Source organism: Fukomys damarensis, unplaced genomic scaffold, assembly GCF_012274545.1.
Source record: "Fukomys damarensis isolate Sample0158 unplaced genomic scaffold, DMR_v1.0_HiC HiC_scaffold_11, whole genome shotgun sequence".
In the NCBI taxonomy this organism is placed as follows: domain Eukaryota; kingdom Metazoa; phylum Chordata; class Mammalia; order Rodentia; family Bathyergidae; genus Fukomys; species Fukomys damarensis.
In genome coordinates this window covers 16,152,325-16,174,662 of record NW_022900923.1, presented here as the reverse complement: position 1 = coordinate 16,174,662, position 22,338 = coordinate 16,152,325, and the positions used below count along the sequence as shown (strand labels likewise).

The window sequence follows — 22,338 nt, the reverse complement described above, 5'->3', positions numbered from 1 at the left end:
TGTGCAGAGTGTGAGTTGCTTGGGACAAAGACTGCTAATTCTCAAGGTATTTTTACTCAGTGATATTTTCCTTGGTGGATTTTGATAAAACATACTGTTCAAAAATATTTTATTCCACTGTCAGAACATGTATGGTCTGAAAATAGAAGGGATTAGGAAAAGAATCTTCCAATCCCGCCCCCCAAAAAAGGTAACAGTTCTTTCAGATCAGTAATCTAGCCTTCATGATCAAAATAGACAATGTTTTGATTAGAATATCCCAACTTTAGAGAAAGTGTCCTGATCACATTCTATTTTTGTTGATGGCCAAGGCTATGGAGGTGAGCCTTAACCAAAACATTTTTAGACTGGTCTAAATTGCTTAATTTTAAGGCTGACAAATCAGTAAACTTTGATGAGCTATATAAAACTCTATATTCATTTTATGGTTTCTACTTCCATAGAGATCTTCCAAGATTATGTGCTAACAAAATATGGCCAGTTTTAAGAGTTTATTTAATTGTTATTGGAGGACTCATTGAGACTGAGAAAAACCTTTCCATTATCCATACTGGAAAACAGGCAGGTAGTATTTTCAAGACTTCATAGTTCAAGATCTGTCTGTTCTGTAATTCAACAAATTTATCTGTGCCTCCATTTTTGTTTACCTCTTGCTTCTTTTTTTTCTTCATTTCTTACATCCAAAAAGTATTATTTTAATTCCTGCAAAGGCTATAATAAAGTCACTTAAAACAAACTATTATTTCAGAAAGGGCAATTACGTCTGCATATATGTGAGGTGAGACTTAAAAGTATGGAGGACAGGTTTTATAAGCCAGAAACAGCACGAGGCCCATACTTATATTCATGCCAGCTTAAGTCTCAAACAGAAGTAGTATATTTCCTTCATCACATTGAAAAAAACAAGAAAAAAAGTAAGACTTACCTACTGATGGTTTTGGTTGGTGTTGACATAGTTTTGGGAATAGTTCAATTTTTGGTCTTAGTTTTAAAAAGATGAAAGTTATTTACTTAAAATAAAAGCCAACTAATGATTCTGCAATTTGGGGCTTTATTTAAAGTACCAATCTTACAAGATAAATAAAATTGGTCAAAAAAATTGACAAGTCTCTTTCACAAGAGTCAATTTTTACTCAGAAATCCTTGATTTTACACAGTTTAGCTTTATATTTAAAGTTCATAGAGAATATTGAAATGTTGTTATGATCTCATGTAAGAATTCTTTGAAAGTATAGAGTAAAAATAGGTAAATGTTATTAGTGATGGCACATATACTACCAAATATCTATTTACTTCATGATCTTGTCTATACTTGCTCCAAGGTTTCAAAGCATCTGACTTTATATCACAGTATGAAACAAGCTAAAGTAGTAAAAGGAATCAGAACATCTACTTCTGAGCAAGATAAGGTTATAAAAAGATCAACTTTTGCCTTCCTATTATTTCTTTCTATATGGAGAGAAAAACTTACAAATTGCCCTTCTATCACATGTCACTATTTTGTTCTACATTCCAATCATCTATGGCAAAGTAAGTCAGCATATATTGATACTTTATCCAGAGTCTTCACTTTTCTTTGGTCTTTGGTGATAAATGAATTAACAAGTCCAGGTCCTTCCTTTGCTGGTGGTTCATTTGCCAAAGTTCATTTTCATTTACTCTCTTCCTTTCTAAATAGATTTTAGTTTTGCTGCCCTTAGGAATTTCAGCAGTTTCATTATAAGTTGATTTACAGTTTATTAAAGAAGATATGTCAGCCTTGGCCTAGCATGCAGGAGACCCTAGGTTCAATCCCTAGTGCTGAAAAAAAAAATCTAACTTCTAGTCGGGCATAGTGGCACCTGCCTATAATTTGGGACACTGAAGCATGAGAATGAAGTGTTCAAGACCAGCCTGGGTGGGCCAGGGATGTAGCTCAGTGGTTCTGCTGCCTGCCTGGCAAGTGCAAGGTCCTGAGTTTAATCCCCGGTATAAAACAAAATAAAACAATAACAAAAAACCAGCCTGGGCAATATAGTGTTATTTTTCTTAAATAAAGTGAAAGATAAATCCTTCTTATGTGTCTGAAAATTCATAAAATTAAAAAAAAAACTTTGAAAAACCAATGAAGTTTGACTGGTTTTATTTTTGTTGTACCTGGTGTTATTAAGTAAGCAAGTAATGACACCCAAAGACACGAGTAAGAGGAATTTTAGGGCCTGGGATTGAGCTCAGTGGTTCTGCAGCCTGCCTTGCAAGTGCAAGGACCTGAGTTCAATCCCTGGTACCAAAAAGAAAAAGGAATTTTAGTTATTAAAGTGTAGCAGAGTATGACTTGGATTCAGGACAGATGATACATAATTTCCTGTATCTTGTGAATTGTATGTGTCATTTACACAGAGAGAATTTTTATTTAGTTCCATTCAAGTTTTCAAAATCTCCTGTCTTATTCTTTATGCTGTTTTTTAAAAGATGGAAAGATTTTACTTTCTACAGTAGTTTCAATGAAAAAGAAAAACAGTTCTATTTAGTCTGACTCTTATTTAATGAGCAAATCAATCCTGTCAAGAAGTCCACTCCTTAAACATCCTACTTACTCTTCTTAATCTATGACCTTGTGTCCCCAAGCAAATATAGCTAGAGCTAAAGTCCTGTTCCTTTGGCTTACCTGTGATCCATAAAATTCTTAAAGGACAGTTTCAGATCATCTGGGGTTGTCATAGTTCTTGGTTGTACCTACGGAGGAAAGGTCATTTAGAACAATGGCCATGACAACATTCTGATTTAAATAAGTAATATACAAACTTAGCAAACTTGAGGTGTATTTGACAATAATCATCCGTACATCCTTATGTGATATTAAAAAAAACAACAACAGGGGATCAGTCTGCCATCATGTCATAACGTCTTTTTTCTTCTCTGGTTATTACATTTTGAGATTAAATACCTCGAGATTAGTAGGCCTTCAAACCCTGTTTAGATCACCCCACATACTCTTTAGGTCTCGGGGTTCCCCTTACTTTCTCACAGCAATGACTGGCTCTTGGAATGCTGTTTGGTATTCAGAGCTCTGCCTTCTGTCCTCAGGCCTCCTCTCTTGGAGACTCACAAACATTTTATTGTATTTACTTGCTTAATGTCTGACCTTCCTGACGAACTTTCAGCTTCATAATGACAGAGGTTACATCTCTCTTTTTGTGTTTGCAGCTCCCAGACTTCCTACTTAGGACCTTTTTAAATAAATCTGTGACTAAATGAGCCACTTTAAAGCACACTTGAAATTTTCAAGTGTGCCCTTCATATAAACTAGAATCAATGTGAATCAGCACTTTTCAAATTTGTTTCCAGCACTGGATGTTGATTTTCTTTGGGAAAATGTGGCTTCACTAAGAACCATTGCTTTTCAATATTTCTCAGAAATGACTGTACTTGTGACTATTAAATGTAATCACAAAGACGTGGGTGTGGGTGTTCAGTTGGTTTTACTCACTGAGTGACTTGTACCAAGTGACTTGGGAATTAAATTTATGACACAATAAAACTGCAAATTACAATGCTTCAAGGACCTCTAGAGGTGCTGAAAATAGCAAAACCCTGAATATCAAATCTATACAAATGCCATCGCCTATTATATTAAGTCAGATTGTTCTCCTAATTTATTAGCTGTGGGAAGGGTGGGAGAAAGGGAGGAAGGTGAATGGGTAACAAGGAGAATCTGGGGTCAGTGGGATAGCAAAATCTTTATTGAGATCCTTACAGAGGTTTCTAGATGCATAAAAGGGAGAGAGAATATAACAGAACATAAGACTTCACTTTTTTAAAAAATATCTAAAATTGGCTTAGAGTCAAGGAAAGATGTAGAAAACTCTCCACCTCCTTTTGAGTAGCACAATCCCTGTTCCAAAGCTCCTAAATCTAGCTGATAGCGTTATATGAATTAAGTGGGCTAAAGCAGATACATCAAAACAGAGTTGCCAAAGATCACATTTTTGTTTCTGAGAAAAAGTACATGCTATTGTTATTGAGGCTTTAAAAGTACCTGACATATTCTGGCTTTTAACTCCCTATCAAATGAATAGTTTACAAAAGTTTTCTCTCCTTCTGTAGGCTCTTTGTTCTGCTGTCTGTTTCCATTGCTGTTCAGAAGCTTCTTAGCTTGATATGATACCATTCATCAATTCTTGGTGTAATTTCCTGTGTATTGGGGGTCTTAGCCAGAAAAAGCACTGCCTATACAGGTGTCTTGAAGTATCTCTTCTATGTTTTCTCCTAATAGTTTCACGTCTTACACTTAAATCTTTGATCTGTTTTGAGTTCATTTCTATATAGGTTGATAGGAGTCAACTTAGAATTTTCTGCACCTGAGTACCCAGGTTTCCCAGTATCATTTGTTGAAGAGGCTCTCTTTTCTACAGTGCATATTTTTGGCACCTTTGTCAAGAAACAATTGACCAGTAAATGCACGGGGCACTCTCTTCTGTTATTTTTGTCTATGTATCTGTTTTTATGTCAATGCTATGTTTTTTTGATTACTATAATTTTGTGGTATATTTTGAAGTCAGGTTGTGGGACACACCTTCAGCTTTGCTGGTTTTTGCTGAAGATTAGTTTGGCTAGTTAGGTCTTTTGTGCTTCGATATGAATGACTTCTAGAATTTTTTTCCTAGTTCTGTGAAGGATGTTATTGATATTTTGATGGGTATTACATAGAATCTGTAGATTTCTCTGTGTAGCATGGACATTTTAACAATATTTCTTTGAATCCACAAACAGTGGAGATCCTTTCATTTCTGTGTATGTCTTCTTCAATTTCTTTCATCAGTATTTGTAATTTCCATTGTAGAAGTTGTTCACATCCTTGGTTAAATTTATTTCGAGGTTATAAATGAAATTCCTTTCATGATTTCTTTTTCAGCAATCTCATTATAAACATACAAATGCTCTGATTTTTATATGTTGATTTTGTTTCCTGAAATTTTACTGTATTGGTTTATTATCCTAATAATCTTTTGGTGGAATCTTTGGGTTTTATAGAGACAGAATGGTAGCTTCTGTAAACAGGGATAAGTTGACTTCCTTTCTTCATATCTGTATGCTTTTTACTTCTTTATGTTGTTTACTTCTCCAGTTCAGAGTTCCAGATTGTACTGAAAGCAAATGAGGAGAGACAGCATCCTTTTCTTTTCCAGACCTTAGAGAAAAACTTTCAGCCTTCCCGATTCATAACGATGTTGGTTGTGAGTTTCTTATGTATAGTTTTTATGTTGAGGTTTATTCCTTTTATACCTATTTTGTTTAAGGATTCCTATCTTAAAAGGATATTGAATTTTATTAAATGTTTTTATATATACTATATTGAGATATGATTTTTGTCCTTCATTTTGTTGATGCAATGTGTTACATTTATTGACTTGAGTATGTTGAACCATCCTTGTATCTCTGGGATAAATTCTACTTGATTGTGATACACTGTTGGATTTAGATTGCTAGTATTTTTTTTTTTTAACCAAGAATCAAACTCAGGGCCTTGTGCTTGCCAGTCAGGTACAGTGCTACTAAGCTACATCTCTGGCCCCAGATTCTTAGTATTTAGTTGAGAATTTTTCATTTATGTTCACAAGAGATACTAAACTATACTCTTTCTGGTTTCAGTAATAGTGGGCCTCCCAGAATGAGTTTGGAAGAATTCTCTCCAGTTAAGGATTTGGAATAGTTTGAGAAATACTAATATTAATTCTTCTTTAAAAGATCAATTGAATTGAATGGCAAAGCCATATCTAAACAGACCGATAACTGGTAATGAGATTTAATTAGTAATAAAAAGGTTCCCAATTAAGAAAAGTCCTAGTCTTCATGGTTTAATTTTGGTAATTTATATGTGTCTAGAAATTTATCTGATTTTTTAGGATTTTCAAATTGTGTGTATAGTTGTTCATAAGGTTTTCTAATTATCCTATTTCTGTCCTATCAATTCTAATGTCTCCTTCTTCATCTCTAATTTTTTAAAAATATCTTTTATCATAGATTAGTTAAAGGTTTGTTGATATCTGTCCTTTCAGAGAGCCAACTTTTCATTTCATTGACCTTTTGTATTGCTGTTTGGGCTGTTACATTTATTTCGGCTCTGATCTTTGTCATCTCTAACTTTTCAGTAAATTTCAGTTTGCGTTTCCCTTTAAAAGTCCTTGAAATGCAGTGGATTGTTTATTTGAAACCTTTCCATTTTTAAAAATGCAGTTACTTATTAATATAAACTTCCTTCTTAGTACTATTACCATTTGCTTCAAGACATTTTAAAATTTCCTCTTTGATTTCTTCAACAACCCATTGTTCATTCAGCAGCATGTTGTTAAGTCTCCATGAATTTTCATACTTTCTGAAGTTTCTTTTGTTGCCTATTTCAATTTTATCCCATTGTGGTTAGAAAAAAATACATATGATTTTGATTTTTTTAAAATTAGTTGAAATACTCTGGTTTCTCTTCAGGTCATATAAATCTTTCGCCTTTTAAAATTAGTTGAGACTCCTTTTGTGGACTAACATAAGGTCCATTCTAGAGAATATGTCATGTGCTGATAAAAAGAATGTATATTCTTCAGTGGTTGGATGAAATGTTCTTTAAATGTCTGCTAGGCCCATTCAATCTATAGCATAGCGGCTATGGTTTGGGTCTGGATGTCCCTCCAAAGCCTCAGGAGGTTATAGGTTTGATCTAGAGTGTGTGAAGCTGGAATTGATTCATGACGCAATGCTAGACTCAAGGGCACTAGGATTAAGGGTGTGCGTAATACCAGCCCTAAGTAGTCTGAATAAGAGGGGCAGGAGACACTGTTAAGTCTCCGGTTATCTTTGCTACATTGCGTGCCCACCATGTTGTTTCTGCTCTGCCGTGCCTGTTTGCCATGTCTCCTTTGGAGTTGGCTGATTATGGACTGAAAATTCTATGAACTGTAAGCCAAATAAACCTCTTCCCTTCCAACTTTGGGTGTTGGGTAATTTATATCAGCAATGAGGAAAAATAGTAACTAACACAATAGTTTAATTCGTGTTTCTTTGTTGATTTTTTGGGGGGGTGGATGATCTATTGATAAAAATGGAATGGTAAAAATCTCCCATTATTACAATAGAGCCTCTTTATATTATTAGATCTATTATATTAGATCTAATAATCTTTGTTTTACAAAATTGTGTGCTCCACCATTAGTTGCATATACATTAAAACTGCTATGTCTTCTTGTTGAATTCACCCTTTGATCATTATATAGTGATTTTGTTCACTTTTTATAGTTTTTGTCCTTAAATCTATTTTGTGTGATAGAAGAACAGCTAGTCCTACTCACTTATGGAATATCTTTTTCCATCTTTTGGCTTGCAGTCTCTGTGTGTTAGTGAAGTGAATTTCTTGTAGGCAGCATATGTCACTGAGTCTTGTTTTTGTATCTATTCAACCAGTCCATATCTTTTTTCTTTTTTGGGGGGGGGTTACCAGGGATCGAACTTGGGTCCTTGTGCTTGTGAGGCTGGAGGTGGCGGAACCACTGAGCCAAATCCCCGGCCCTGGTCCACATCTTTTAATAGGGGAATTTAGTCCATTTCCATCCCAGATTATTATCAATAAGGATTTACTTCTCATACTAATTAGGCTTCTCTAGAGGAACAGATTCAATATAAAATATATGACTCTGGGATGTATATGGAATGAAGGAACTGGAGACCAAAGTCCAAAAGCAATGGTGAAGACTGGAGTTCCTCCAATAAAAAGAGGAAGATTTCCTTCATCTTTCCCTTTTTATTCTGTCCAAGCTATACACCTATTGGTTGGTGCCACCACTATCTGAGGTAAGACTTTTCCCTTCAGTTTGCTGGCCTGTATGTCAATCATCCACAGACACATCTAGAATTTACTAATCTGCTAGGCAGTTCTTACTGAAGTCAAGTTGACAGACACATCACAGTTAACATTCACACTCCTGTTATAAAATTACTTCTACTTGTTTCAGATATCATTTGTTATAGTCTTCCTCCCTTCTTGTCTATCTTTGCGATTCATTGTATGGATAAGGTTTGATTCTTGTTTAGTTTTCTTTGGTGTGTCTGCTCTTCCAGTGTGTGTTGTACTTACATGTGTTTTCACGGTGGTGGTTCCTCTCGATGTAGGTAGGACTCCTCTAAGCAACTTTTGTTAAGCTAGTCTGGTGGGGATGGATTCCCTCAGTTTTGCTTGACTTGAAGCCTTTATTTTTCCTTTGTTTCTGAAGGATAGTTGAGTATTGGATTTTTTTTTTTTTGGTACCAGGGATCAAACTATGGCCCTTGCACTTGCAAAGCAGGAGGCAGAGCCACTGAGCTAAATCTCTGGCCTGAGTATTGGATTTTGACAGTTATTTTATTTCAGAATTTGGAATATTTAAACTCTTCCCCTGCTAGCCCATTGGCTTTCTGCTGAGAAGTGTACTGTTAGTCTAGTGGAGGTTCCCTTAAATATTGTTTGGTGCTTTTCTCTCTTGCAGTTTTTAGAATTCTGTCTTTATCTTGTGCTTTTGATGGTTTGACTATGATGCCATGGTGAGGATCTTTTCTGGTCATGTCCATTTTGAGTCCTTTTAGCTTCATATATATTTCCCAAGTTTGGGAATACTTAAAGGCTTTACTTCACTGAACAGATTTCCATGCCTTCTTATTTTTTTCTTCAAGTTCTTTGAAAGTGTGAGTGTTTGTTCCTTTATCAAATCCCAGAGTTATCAGTGCCTTTATACATTTCCCCCTCTTCTTCTGGTCCCCCTCCTTTTCTTCAATTGACCAAGCTATTTCAAAAAATCTGTATTTAAGTTCAGATATTCTTTCTTTTGCTTGATCTAATCTATTATTGAGACTTTCAATTATATATTTTTTACTTGACTCATTGAGCTCTTCATTTCTAAGATTTATGTTTGGTTGTTTCAGGGTCTCTGTCTTTGCTGAATGTTTTCTTGATTTCATTTAATGAGATTCTCTTGAATCTCATTGAGCTTCCTTATAATCATTCTTTTAGCTTCTCTATCAGTTATTTAAACAATATAGTCTTTTTTTAGTAGATGTGCTGATGAAGTGAGCATAATATAGTCTTTTAAAAATCTATTGATAGACAATCATTGCATTTTGGCCAAGCAGCCTTCCAAATCTTTTGGGGAGCTGTTACACATCTTAATTCTTTTTCTGAAATTTCCCTTAAAATTTCTTTCCATGATGTTTTATAGTTTTTGATGTACAGGTCTTGTACTTCTTTTGTTAACTTTTTTTTGTTAACTTTATTCCTAAATGTTTTTGTTGCTATTATAAAAGGGATTATTTTTCTTTTGTGTTGCTCATTGTTAGTGTATAGAAATAATGTTTGCATATTGATCTTGTGTCCTGAAATTCTGGTATATTTTTATTAGCTCTAATTGTTGGGCTTTTGTTTTTTGTTTTTGATGTGTGTGTGTGTGTGTGTGTGTGTGTGTGTGTGTACTCCCCAGGATGTTCTATATATAAGATCATGTTACTGGCAAAGAAGGAGAGAGATTTACTTCTCCCTTTCTAATATTTACATATTTTATTTCTTCTGCTTGCTTTAAATACCCCAGCTAGAATATACAGTGCAATGTTGAAAATGGTAAGTACTAACATCTCTGTCTCATTCTTTATCTTAGAAGAAATTATCTAGTCTTTCACCATGAAGTGTGATGTTATAGCTATAGAATTTTCATAGATACCTTTCATTACATTGATGAAGTTCCTTTATATCCCTAGGAGTCATTTAAACCTCCCCTCTCAACTTACTGATGAAAACTGAGGGTGTCATAGTGACGATAGCAGCTCCCCAGTAGGGCATCAAAGACGTCAAAGTGCTTCTGTACATAGTGAGAGTATTTCCTGCTTGTTTTCTAACCAACTGTATTTTCACACCAGCTTCTGATGGTAGTAGTGAAGGTTATTGGGTACTTTTGGGTTTGAAGACCTTCTTTTTAGAAGCTAAAGAGAAGGTAAAATCTCTGTATATGGTTTTCCTCCTGTCAGGTCTGGTATGAGGGCAAAGGTCAGAGAAGTAGTCTTGAGGGGAAAAAAAAAGGACAGCTGCTCAAATGCCAAGTGTGCCAACTGCACTGGCCATCTCCACCCTGGAGTCAGCACATTCTGCAGAGCATTCCAGGAATAAGACCACAGGGAATCCCAGTCCAAACCCCAGTCAGTGAGAAGTCCTAATGAAGTGAATGTTAGGAAATTGTACATGTTACTTTAAACTCCTCCATTTTATACCTGACTTCCAGATTCTTCCTAACTTAGATTTCGTTTTCCCAACTTAAGTTTCGTTTTCCTCCCCAAGTTGAATTCTTCCCAGAAATGATGCCAACATCTGATAAGGGACTCCTGCAGGACTAAGACCTTATAAGGCAATGTGGCCTGCAATAGGTTAAAAAACAGCTAATTCCCCTAAAATTGCAAAACTCCCACCCAAGACCCTATAAATGAGCCAACACTCCTTCCCTTGGTACCCGCCTCCCTTTCTTCGCCTCCCGGCCTTTGTGCCTCGCCTGACTCCCTTCAGTAAAGATCTCCTGCCAGACCTCTCGGTGCGTGAGTGACCTGATTGGGAGGCGGCGCCCGAAGGGGCAGACGCAACCCCTTTCATTGGTGTCAGAAGCGGGATCTGGGATTGCCAGGTCCACGGGCTAAACGCCTGGGGCCCGAAACCCAGATTCCAGGGCGCCCCTATTCGACCTCCGCCCGACTTCTGCGACCATTCTCCTCGTCGCCATCTTTGCAGCCATCACCGACCTACTGATCTTCCGACCCACACCTTTTTGGGTAAGCTCCCCTTTCTGAGAAGTCCTCAGGGTAACAGGGACCCCAGACTCTAGGCCACCCACAAGGACCACGTCTGGGACAAGGCCGGGGCCCAGGTCCTCTGTCCCTCAGTTTTGGCAAACCGGGTTTGCCTCCGTTGAGTCTGGGACTCAACTGAACTAAGTCCGGGACTTAGTTCACATAAATTCCTATGTCGTGTAAGGGACGCCTTCGCAGGAGACCGAATTTCAGCTTTCTAGACCGGGTCTAGAAAAAGAGGAGTTTTATCAGAACTCTCGGAGATGTCTGGCCTTCTGATAACCTCCTGTCCTGGTGGTCATGGGCTCTGGTTCCTCTATACCCGCCGACTCTCCTTTGGGATGCTTACTCAGGAATTTGGCGGGTCTTGATTTAAAACCCAAATGGCTAATTTGCTTGTCTACTCAAATTTGGCCCCAATATAAATTAGGCAATCAAAACGTCTGGCCGCCTAACGGCTCCTTTGAATCGGGTCTAATTAGAGACCTTTACAACTTATGTGAGCGACAAGGAAAATGGTCGGAGATCCCATATGTCCAAGGCTTTTCCTATCTTGCTAATCAGCCCTCTCTCTGTTCCGCCACCAAAACTGCTCCCATACTTCTGCTGACCCAAGGTTTTTCCACCATCAACCCCCCTTTTTTTGACTCCCCCACTCAACCAGACCCGGCAGATGATCCTCCCCCGTACCGGATGGCAAAAAACCCACTCACCCCTCCTCCTACACCATCCGACTCCTCCCCTCCTCCGGAATCTCCTACCCCTCCCATTTCTTCTGACTCACGACCACCCCACCCTATGCTCCACCTCTCACCCACTCCAAGACACACAAGGGCTACACGATGGCACCCTTAAACGAAGTAGCTGGAGCTGAAGGAATTGTCCGCGTTCATACTCCTTTTCCTATGTCTGAACTAGCTCTCATTCAGGCCAGACTTGGTTCTTTTATAGCCGATCCAACAACCTTTATAAAACAATTTCAACTTTTGACTCAGTCTTATCAACTAACTTACCATGATCTTTTTGTAGTTTTAACCAATGCCTTAACTCCCGAGGAAAATAGAAGAGTGCTGGATCAGGCTCGTGCACATGCAGACCAAGAACATTTAACCAACAATCACCACCCGGCAGGTGCTGCTGCAGTCCCTGATCAGGACCCAGAATGGGACTACAACACAGAGGTGGGAATTGAAGCTCGAAACAGGTACATTAATTGTCTCCTTCATGGGCTCCGTGGAGCTGCCATGAAGTCCATTAATTATGAAAAGCTTAATGAGATCATACAGGATAAAAATGAAAATCCATCTGCCTTTTTACAAAGGCTGACTGACGGCCTCTGTCAACATACCAAACTAGACCCTGAATCTGTGGATGGCCAGAGATTAATTATGATGCATTTCTTTTCTCAGAACTACCCCAACATTAGACTTAAACTAAAGAAGCTTGACCGAGGGCCCTTGACCCCTCCGGCGGAGGTCCTGGCTACAGCATTCAAGGCCTACCATGGCCAAGATGACCTTAAAGCTACAAAAAAATATCAATTATTAACACAGGCTCTTAATTCGACCAGTCCACCTGGGCCACAGGGAAGAAAAACCCTACAAAAGGGCTCCCAACCACCAGGCCCCTGTTACAGGTATAATCAGGAAGGCCACTGGACAAAGGACTGTCCTAATACCAAGGTGCCAACTAAGCCCTGTTCCAAATGTCACCAGAGGGGACATTGGAGTATAGACTGTCCCTTGGCGTCCAACCGTCATTCGATCATCAGCCCCACAGCTCCCCAACCTGAGGACCTGATAGGTCTAGCGACAACTGAGGGACTATGAAGAGGCCCTGGCACACCTGGCCCAATGCGGATCTCCGCCCAGGAGCCCAGGATAACCTTAACTGTGGCAGGTAGGACCATTTCTTTCTTATTGGATACTGGTGCCAGCTTCTCTGCATTACGAGAATACTGGGGGCCTGCCTCCCTTTCTCAGACTTCTATTGTTGGGGTAGAAGGCCAATTACAGTGCCCTCTCCAGACTCCCTTACTGTCATGCATAATTGGCAATTTTCCATTTCTTCATTCATTCCTAGTTCTCCCATCCTACCTGGTCCCTTTATTGGGCCGCGATATTTTATCCCAAATTAGAACATCCATTCATTTTTCTATGCTGAGCCCTTCCAACACTCCAACAGCTTCCTTCTGCCTGGTATTATCCTAAGCCCTCCAATCTCCATCTTCCCAATCCAACTGGCCAATTAGCCCCTCTCTTGTTAATCCTCAAGTGTGGGATATTCACTCTCCCTCAATAGGCAAATGTCCCCCTGTCAAAATTCTCCTTAAAAATCCCTCACAATTCCCTAGCTTGGCACAATATCCCCTCCCCTGCTCTAGCTTAGAGGGACTAACTCCCATAATACATGATCTCTTACAAAAGGGACTCCTGAGACATGCCAACTCTCCCTTTAACACTCCCATTTTAGCAGTAACAAAACCCAATGGGACATACCGATTAGTTCAGGACCTTAGGATCATTAATTCAGCTGATGTTCCTATATATCCTATCGTGCCAAACCCATATACCCTCCTGTCTTCCATCCGATCCAATGCTGCTTATTTTTCTGTTTTAGACCTCAAAGATGCATTCTTTTCTATCCCTTTACATAAAGACTCTCAAGATATTTTCGCATTCACCTGGACTGATCCCTTCACCAGTGTGTCTACCCAACTTACCTGGACTGTCTTACCTCAGGGTTTTAGGGATAGCCCCCACCTGTTTGGCCAAATTCTAGCACAAGATCTCTCTCTTCTCCATCTTAAAGATACACAATATATCCAATATGTAGATGACCTCCTTCTCTGTGCTCCTTCACTACCTACACTCCAGCAGGACACTTACACACTTTTAAACTTTATCTCCCAGAGGGGATATCGGGTGTCACCAACAAAAGTCCAACTTTTCAAACAACAAGTCACCTACTTAGGAATATCTCTAACACCTGGGTTCAAATCCATCACACTAGACAGAAAACAAACTCTCCGAAATATCCCAGTCCCCACAACCCGAAGGGAACTTCTTTCCTTTCTGGGTATAGCTGGATATCTTCGATCCTGGATTCCCAACTATTCTCTTTTGGCAGCTCCCCTTTATGAAGCAGTTAAAGGAAACCCCCATGAACCCATAGAAACCCCTATAAGTGTCCCTTTTAATCACCTCAAATCAACCTTATTAGAAGCCCCTGCTCTACATCTTCCAGACTTGTCACGCCCCTTTTATCTTTATGTGTCAGAAAACAAGGGATTTGCCCTCGGGGTTCTAGGACACCAATTAGGCCCCACTTTTGCACCTATAGCTTATTTATCCAAACAATTAGACCCAACCACTAAGGGATGGGCTCCTTGTTTGCGAAACCTGGCAGCAGCCTCACTCCTAGCCCGAGAATCAAAGAAACTCACTTTTGGATCTCCCATGGTAATACTTTCTCATCATTCCCTTTCAGATTTATTAAATTACAAATATCTACAGTACCTTCCACCTTGCAGGATCCTGTCCCTCTAAACGGCCCTTCTACAAGACCCTTCCCTCACTTTTCAGCTATGCCCACCCATCAACCCCTCCTCTCTATTACCAATCCCCAATGCTGATATGCCTATTCATAGCTGCTTAGAAACTCTTGAAGATCTCTCACCCCATGATTCCCATATAATAGAAGGTCCACTTTCCTCCCCTGAACTAATTTGGTTTACAGATGGCAGTTCATTTTTCAAAAATCTCACCAGAAGAGCAGGATATGCCATAGTATCCCACTCTGAAGTCATAGAACAAGGGTCCTTACCCACCCAAGCTACTAATCAATAAGCAGAGCTCATATCCCTTACTCGAACATTCATATTGGCCTCAGGAAAACGACTTACTGTATATACTGATTCCAAATATGCTTTCCATATACATCTCTCACATGCAGCGATCTGGCAAGAAAGAGGATTTTACACCACAAAGGACAACTCCATCCAAAATTCCAAGTTCATTATAGAACTCCTACAGGCATCCAGGTTACCATCAGCAATAGGAATTGTCCATTGTAAAGCCCATCAATCGGATTCATCAGAAATAACTAAGGCAAATAACAGGGCCGATCAGGCTGCAAAAGAGGCTGCCCTAAATTCACAGGACATCTCGAACTCTAACTCTATGCTGCCCCTGGCTCCACCAGACCCCTTAGATGACCCAAACACACCCCCTAAAGCCCCTTCCTTAACCAGAGGTCAGCTTATCTACCTACATAGACTTTTCCATCCCAGCTCTAAGACCTTATTGGCCTTTCTGGAGCCAATAGCTTCTCTTTCTCCTTCAGATAAATTGTTCCTCCAAAACCTAACCTCCACCTGTCTCATATGTCAAAAGTCTAACCCTTCTACCAGGCCCACCCCCTTTCCCACACATCAAGCAAGAGGTACATTACCAGGCATGGACTGGCAAATTGACTTTACACATATGCCTAGGATAAAAAAATATAAATACCTGTTAGTGCTAGTAGATACTTTTTCAGGATGGGTTGAGGCCTTCCCTACTACAAACAAATGGGCCTCTACTGTTTCTCTTTTGATCTATAAAGAACTCATTCCCAGATTTGGACTCCCCACTTCCTTCCAATCTGATAATGGACCTGAGTTCACCTCCCAGATAACCCAGGTTCTCATCAAATTCATGGGAATCTCCTGGCATTTCCATATCCCATTCCAGCCCCAAGCGTCAGGAAAGATAGAACGTACCAATAGGTCTATCAAGTCCATCCTCACTAAACTGACCTTAGAACTCCACCTAGATTGGGTTACACTCTTGCCCCTCACTTTATTAAGGTTAACATCCCTCCCCAAAGCCCCCCTCCAGATCTCTCCCTTTGAATTGATGTTTGGACACCCCATACTGCCACCAGGACTGAACACCCAAACCTCCCCTCTTCCCCCCACCCTATTAATTCCTTTACTCAATCACATGTGGGCCCAGTTATGGCATCATGTAGATTCACTATTACCTTGCCCCATATCGGATCTCCTGCCTTCCTACCAACCTGGAGATCAAGTCCTCTTGGCTCCACCTAACTAACAAAAAGGCCCTCTTAAACCTAAATGTCAGGGACCATTTACAGTAGTTCTATCCACTCCAACTGCAGCAAAACTAAAGTCTCTCCACGGCTGGTTTCACTGTTCTCGACTTAAGCCTTTTTTACCTGCTTCTTCCCCTCCTGACCCTTCAACAGATTCCTCTTCAGCATACTCAGCAACCCATACGGGACCTCTCAAGATAAAACTCACTAAAATTGCAGAAGAAAAACCTGACCTAAATTTGGACACACGAGAGATCTCCAGCACCCAAAACACCTAAGTGCTTCCATGGAATATTGTAAAGTATTCACCGTTACATCCCTGTTCAATGTGTTAAGCTTTCTCCTGGTAGTTCTCAGTGGAATACTCCTGGGGATAGGCTTAGCTTCTGCAGCTCCTTCAGATTTTACATTAAGACATAGAATAATATTGATGCTAACTTATTATTTGATTGTCAGTGCGTTTGCCTTCCTTGCCTGCTTAAAATAGGTTAGGATTTATATATGACAATGGAAAAGAGACCCCATAGATATGTATTTATGATTGCTATATTTCATTCTATTACGATTTGCCTGTCTGAAAAGTTAAGTCCTCATCAACCCGTAAAAGTTACTTGGATGATAATTAATCCCTCAACTGGTAAAATAATAAGTTCAGTGTCTAAATGGACTCCCCCAACCATTTGGTGGCCATCTCTTGAATTCGATTTGTACGATATGGCCCTAGGAAACACATGGGATGTAGCTGATTGGGAATACGATTTAGAGGGTGTGCCCAGGTGCAGAGGACACTGTAATTGGGACTATAATGAAGGACCAGGATGTGCTCATAAATATCCCAGATCAAAGCTTTTAGATCAACCCATATATGTTTGCCCAAAACATATAAAAGGTAAAACAGGCTGTGGGGGACAAAGTGATTTTTATTGTAAGACATGGGGTTGCAAATCATCCAGCACCATACCGGGACACTCGGTTGGTATAAAAACAGATTTTATATCAGTCACTCAAAAGCCTCAAACGCTCAATAAAATAGGATCTGTCCATTATTCACAACATTATCATTATTCACAATGCAACAAGTTCCGATGCAACCCCATATTAATATCCTTCACCAACTTGGGAAAACAGGTACCCTTAGAAGAATGGAAAATAGGAAAACAATGGGGACTAAGAATATACACAAAAGGCTATGACCAAGGACTCCTGTTTGGCATTCGCCAAACTATCAAGATTGATACACCACCGACTCTTAAGCCAGTCTCTAAGTCAAAACCAACCCCAAAACCTGAATTAAAAATTGGCCATAGACCTACCCAGAGATGGGTCACTACTTCCAGCCCAGTGACAGATAATAGACAGACTCAACCATCCCAAGATCCCAATTCCTCTGATCCCTTGTTTAAAATTATGGAACAAGCTTTTTCAGTACTTAATGATACTAGGCCTGAAATCACTACAAACTGCTGGCTATGTTATGATATAAAACCTCCATATTACGAGGGAATTGGATCTCAAGCCACCTTCACCGTCTCCCGATTATACCGGTTGCAGATGGGGAAAAGGAACAATGGGACAAGTCACTCTCACATCTATTCGGGGCTCTGGTACCTGCATAGGTGTTGCTCCTAGTTCATATGAATATCTCTGTAATAAAACCTATCCTGTGAATGCCACTGCATATTATATCCCCTCCAATAATAGATGGTGGGCGTGCTCCTCTGGTTTGACCCCTTGTGTGAATGGACAAATATTAGCACAATCTAAAGATTACTGTATCTTGATCGACCTAATGCCCCGGATACTCTATCATGAATACAACAACTTCCTAGATGAATGGAATGATATAAAAAGGGTTAAAAGAGATCCAGTAACAGCCGTAACCCTAGCAATATTACTGGGGATGGGCGTTGCAGGAGCCAGTACTGGAACAGCCGCCCTCATCACACAACATCAGCAATACAATGGCTTGCGGATAGCAACTGATCAAGATATAGAGAGAATAGATCTGTCAATCACTAAGCTGCAAGAATCCCTGAGTTCTTTGGCAGAAGTAACTCTTCAGATCAAAAGAGGGATCGATTTAATATTCCAACAGCAAGGGGGAATGTGTGCTGCTCTAGGAGAAGAATGTTGTTATTATACTGATCATTCTGGAATTGTAAGAGACTCCATGGCCAAGGTCAGAGAAGGCCTAGAAAAATGGAAAAAGAAAGGACACAATCTCAGGGATGATATGAAAACTGGTTTGCCTCATCTCCTTGGCTCACATCACTACTGTCGGCTTTGGCTGGTCCTTTAATTCTGATCTTAATTCTATTGATAGTGGGACCCTGCATAATTAACAGACTGACTGCTTTCATTCAACAGAGAATAAGTGCAGTCAGACTCATGGTACTCCGTCAACAGTACCAACACGTCCCTGCTGAAGACAGGGACACTAACCAGCTCTCCACCCAGGTCTCCACACAAACGGCTCATCAGCTGATACCAAGAACACAAAACCCGAACACTGTCGAAACTTCCTTCATATGGAAGCCACCCTCCAGGACCAACCGTCCATCTGGATCTTCACCAGGTTCAGAGAGTTCCTAGAAAATCTGCTCCCCGATCTATGTTGGATGACTCCACACCCTTGTCCGGTCCTACAGGTAACCAGTTGGGTCTCTGAGGCCTGGCTCCAGGGATCCCTTTGTCAGTTCACGCCAACTGAAATTGATATTTTCACTTTTCTTTTACTTTTCATTATTTCTGAAAATGATTCACCGCAGTTTCTGGACTCTCCCCTCGATTAAGATCCTGCCTCAGTTCCCTTCCCCGCTGACCAACCTGTGTGTTTAAGATTTTTATCTTACAGGTAAAATTTCAATAACCTTCAGTTCATCTCACACAATGACAGCGCAGCCAACTAGACATCAGGCTAACCCCTGCCCTTGGATCGACTCGTCGCCCCAACTCCGCAGGAAGTAGTTACAGAAGACAGACACTCCGCCCCTTTTCCACCTGCTGATGGACATGTTGGCTGCCAGTCGTCATCCAAAATCAAAGAGTGGGGAATGTTAGGAAATTGTACATGTTACTTTAAACTCCTCCATTTTATACCTGACTTCCGGGTTCTTCCTAACTTAAGTTTCATTTTCCCAATTTTCCTCCCCGAGTTGAATTCTTCTCAGAAATGACGCCAACATCTGATAAGCGACTCCTGCAGGACTAAGACCTTATAAGGCCATGTGGCCTGCAATAGGTTAAAAAACAGCTAATTCCCCTAAAATTGCAAAACTCCCACCCAAGACCCTATAAATGAGCCAACACTCCTTCCCTTGGTACCCGCCTCCCTTTCTTCGCCTCCCGGCCTTTGTGCCTCGCCTGACTCCCTTCAGTAAAGATCTCCTGCCAGACCTCTCGGTGCGTGAGTGACCTGATTGGGAGGCGGCGCCCGAAGGGGCACGCGCGACCCCTTTCAGTGAACACAGATTGCAATTCCCAGGTTCATCTTTGCTTGTGGCTTCAGTTAAAATTCCAATTCCCACACAAGAATTTTACGAAACTGCCGCTCTCTTCCCTATGCTACTAGCCTGAAGCACTTTCGCCATGAACTCAGGAAAGGAGCTTCTCTGTACTTCTTGGGTGTTTTTTTTTTTCTTTTTCATCTCTTTCCCTTTCTCTCATCACACGTTTATCCCTGCTTCCTCCTCAGGTCACAGGAGAATCACAACGTACCAGTGTTTAAGAGATCCTTCCCCATCCCCTACTCTAAACATAACTGTGTACCTAAATCATCCTTAACCCAAGCCTTGTCTTTACCTTGACCTTAACAGCTATCCTAATACGAACTCTAATCCTTACGTTAAGCAAAACCTTACTTTGACCTGGAACAGCAACCTTCCTGAGATAGGCCTCTTTTTTCAGCAACTCTGAGAGTGGCAGAGCCTTATGTCTGCCCCCTCTACACCCGCCGGATGTCCTTCTTTCTTTTCTTAATACCCCTTCCTCAGCACCATCCCCGGAAAGCCATGCCAGCTGAGACCCCCCTAGACAGGAACTGCTATCAAATCTCTTCCTATCTTTTCTGAGGTGCTGACTGAATTAGTGAGGTACCCAAAGATTAAGCACAGTGCTCCCCTACTGCAGTGGTAGAAGAGGACTTATACTCTCTGGAACCTTTTTACAAGGGTGTGTAGTTACTCAGAAGCCCAAAACAAAATGGCTCATCTCATCTGTTTCCCTGTGACCTGTCACCTTGGCTCACCTGTGGCTGTGGAAATGGGGTTTATCCTATGGTGTCAGAGTAGGTGCTGCGTGCGGGACCTACCATTCCTCATTTGCAGCTTGCAGCAGGACTTTCCCCGCAGGGGCCCCATCACTGTCTCTCTCCACAGGGCTCCATGGAGGACGAGGGAGTGCTGTGCCCCGGGGTATGCAGCCCATTTATCTCACACTTTACCTACCACTTGTACTTCTCTGCATGCAGAGCACAGCCACTTGTTTCTGAGCAATTCAGGGCCCATCTGGTTCCTCTCAGCCTGAAAAGAGAGGGAGAGACAGGTGAGGGAATGCTGAGGTGCCTGGGGCAGCAGAGGATGGAGAAGGAGGAACACATGAGAGATAATGGTTTTTCCTTCCAGGTGGGTGGTTGTTGAATCTCAGGATTTGCTGCAGTTGGTAGATTCAATGGCTTAGTGGGAGGCAGAGCTGATGTTCCTAGGGCTGCTGTGGCACAGGTATAAAGACAGTCGGCACAGGGGGACGGAGCTAGGGCTGGAAGCTGACATGCGACGAGGTCTCTGCTTTCCATCTCAGGTTGGGAAACACCCGTGGCTGAGGAACTGCATTCTCCCACAGGTAGCACATTTTACATAAAACCTCCACCGAACAGGCTGGCTGCGGACTATGGATGAACAAAAGCTCTCCTGCAAACTTCTTTTCCCCTTAACTCTGGCTCCACATCAGCTCTTAAGGACCGATGGTCCAGCAACACGTGGCCCTTCTGCTCCTCCTGAGAGCCATGCGTGTGGCCACAGAGGAAATGGAGCCGATGCCCGTGTCTGGAGCCCACACACTCCCCTGGGGCAGAGGGGCTGTCCCAGGCTGGGTGGGGAATGACTAGTGCAGGAGCGTGGGGACATTCTGTCTCTCCACTGAAACCACCGCTTTCCTTTTCACTGTATCACTGAAAAGGGGGGAGAAAGAAGACTCCAGGGTGTTCTCTCCTGGAACACAAAGCTCGCACCTGGCAAAAACTTTGATTATGAAACAAAGGGGAACTTCAGGTTAAAACTGTATTTGGAGATTCTCTCTTACCACTCTTCATGCCTGCTGATATTACAGTCATGAAAAACGTTCGCAGAAACCGTAGGAAACAGGGACGAGAAAAGCCACAGTGACAAGCAAATGACAACTACCAAAGCAAGACTTCTTTCAATTGCTTGGCTTGTTGGCCTGGCAGTTGATGTGTTCACTGACCCTCTCCTGCTACCCCAGAAGATGTGGGAAACAGGAAGAAGAGGAATATATTTCTGTAGCATGAGTGCTTGGGGTATTTTCCAAGGTGACATTTGCTGTATTGGTTTGCAAGTAGTCTTGTCCTGTGAGAGACATACGGCACTTGGGATTTGGGGACTGAAAATTATTGACAAAGTTGGATTCTTTTGAGAAATATTTAAAATATACTTCATTTTTACAGGGCATTTAGAAAGAATCAAGCCAGTATCATAGTATGGTGGGTTGGTATGTTAAAGTATGAGTATGAATGACTAGATTTGTTCATTTAACAACAAACATTTATCGTGAGGCCACCATGTAGAGGGTGCAGTGATAACTGTCACACAGAAGAATGAGACAAAGTTTCTGGGCCTAAGGAAGACAAGAGAAGAGTACAGATTTATTCATTTGCCATTCTTAGGTATACTGAGATAAATAAGACCCAGCTACGGACTCCAGGCTACTCACTATCCAGCAGTCTGTGTGCCAAGAAGTACGATGGCATTAAAGGTACGGTGAAAGAGATGTTTTCAGATCACAGAGAAACTGATGAGAGCTGGTGAGCTTACTCAGGGGCAGGGACAGGAAGGAAAGTGTCTGAGAAATGCTGAAAGAACAGGCAATAGTTAGGACCACGTGTGTGGGGAATGAAAAGGAGAGCGGAGGGCATTCCGGGGCCAGGAGTCACTGTGCAACAGCATGAAACAACAGCCACGCAAATCAGCTTCTGGTAACTAAGGCTCAGTTGGAAGGGCCAGGTTGTGGTAGGACAAGAAGTAGGGTAGAAGGGGCATAGAGAGGAAGTGTCTCTCTGCATGGACTCCTCTGCTCTGGGACAATTCAACTTTCTTCTCTACCTGCCCTGATGTCCTGGGGGGGGGTACCCCCATCCATCCTTCACATTTTTTGAGGTCTGAGACGAAGATATCTCACTAACATTGC

General features: G+C 41.1%; 1 protein-coding gene across 6 annotated transcripts in view; it reads right to left on the bottom strand.

Moving 5' to 3' along the window:
- Nucleotides 1-22,338, bottom strand: part of CUNH1orf105 (chromosome unknown C1orf105 homolog) — a 92,594-nt gene that overhangs the window by 55,983 nt on the left and 14,273 nt on the right. For all 6 annotated transcript variants that reach the window (XR_004516630.1, XM_033762094.1, XM_033762095.1 and 3 more), the window contains exons 4-5: nt 20,364-20,438; nt 2,648-2,715 (exon numbers count right to left, since the gene is read on the bottom strand). Coding sequence is in view for 5 of the 6 variants with exons in the window: in XM_033762094.1 (XP_033617985.1) it covers nt 2,648-2,715; nt 20,364-20,438 (143 nt within the window). In the remaining variant the exon portion in view is untranslated. The remainder of the gene's footprint in view (nt 1-2,647; nt 2,716-20,363; nt 20,439-22,338) is intronic.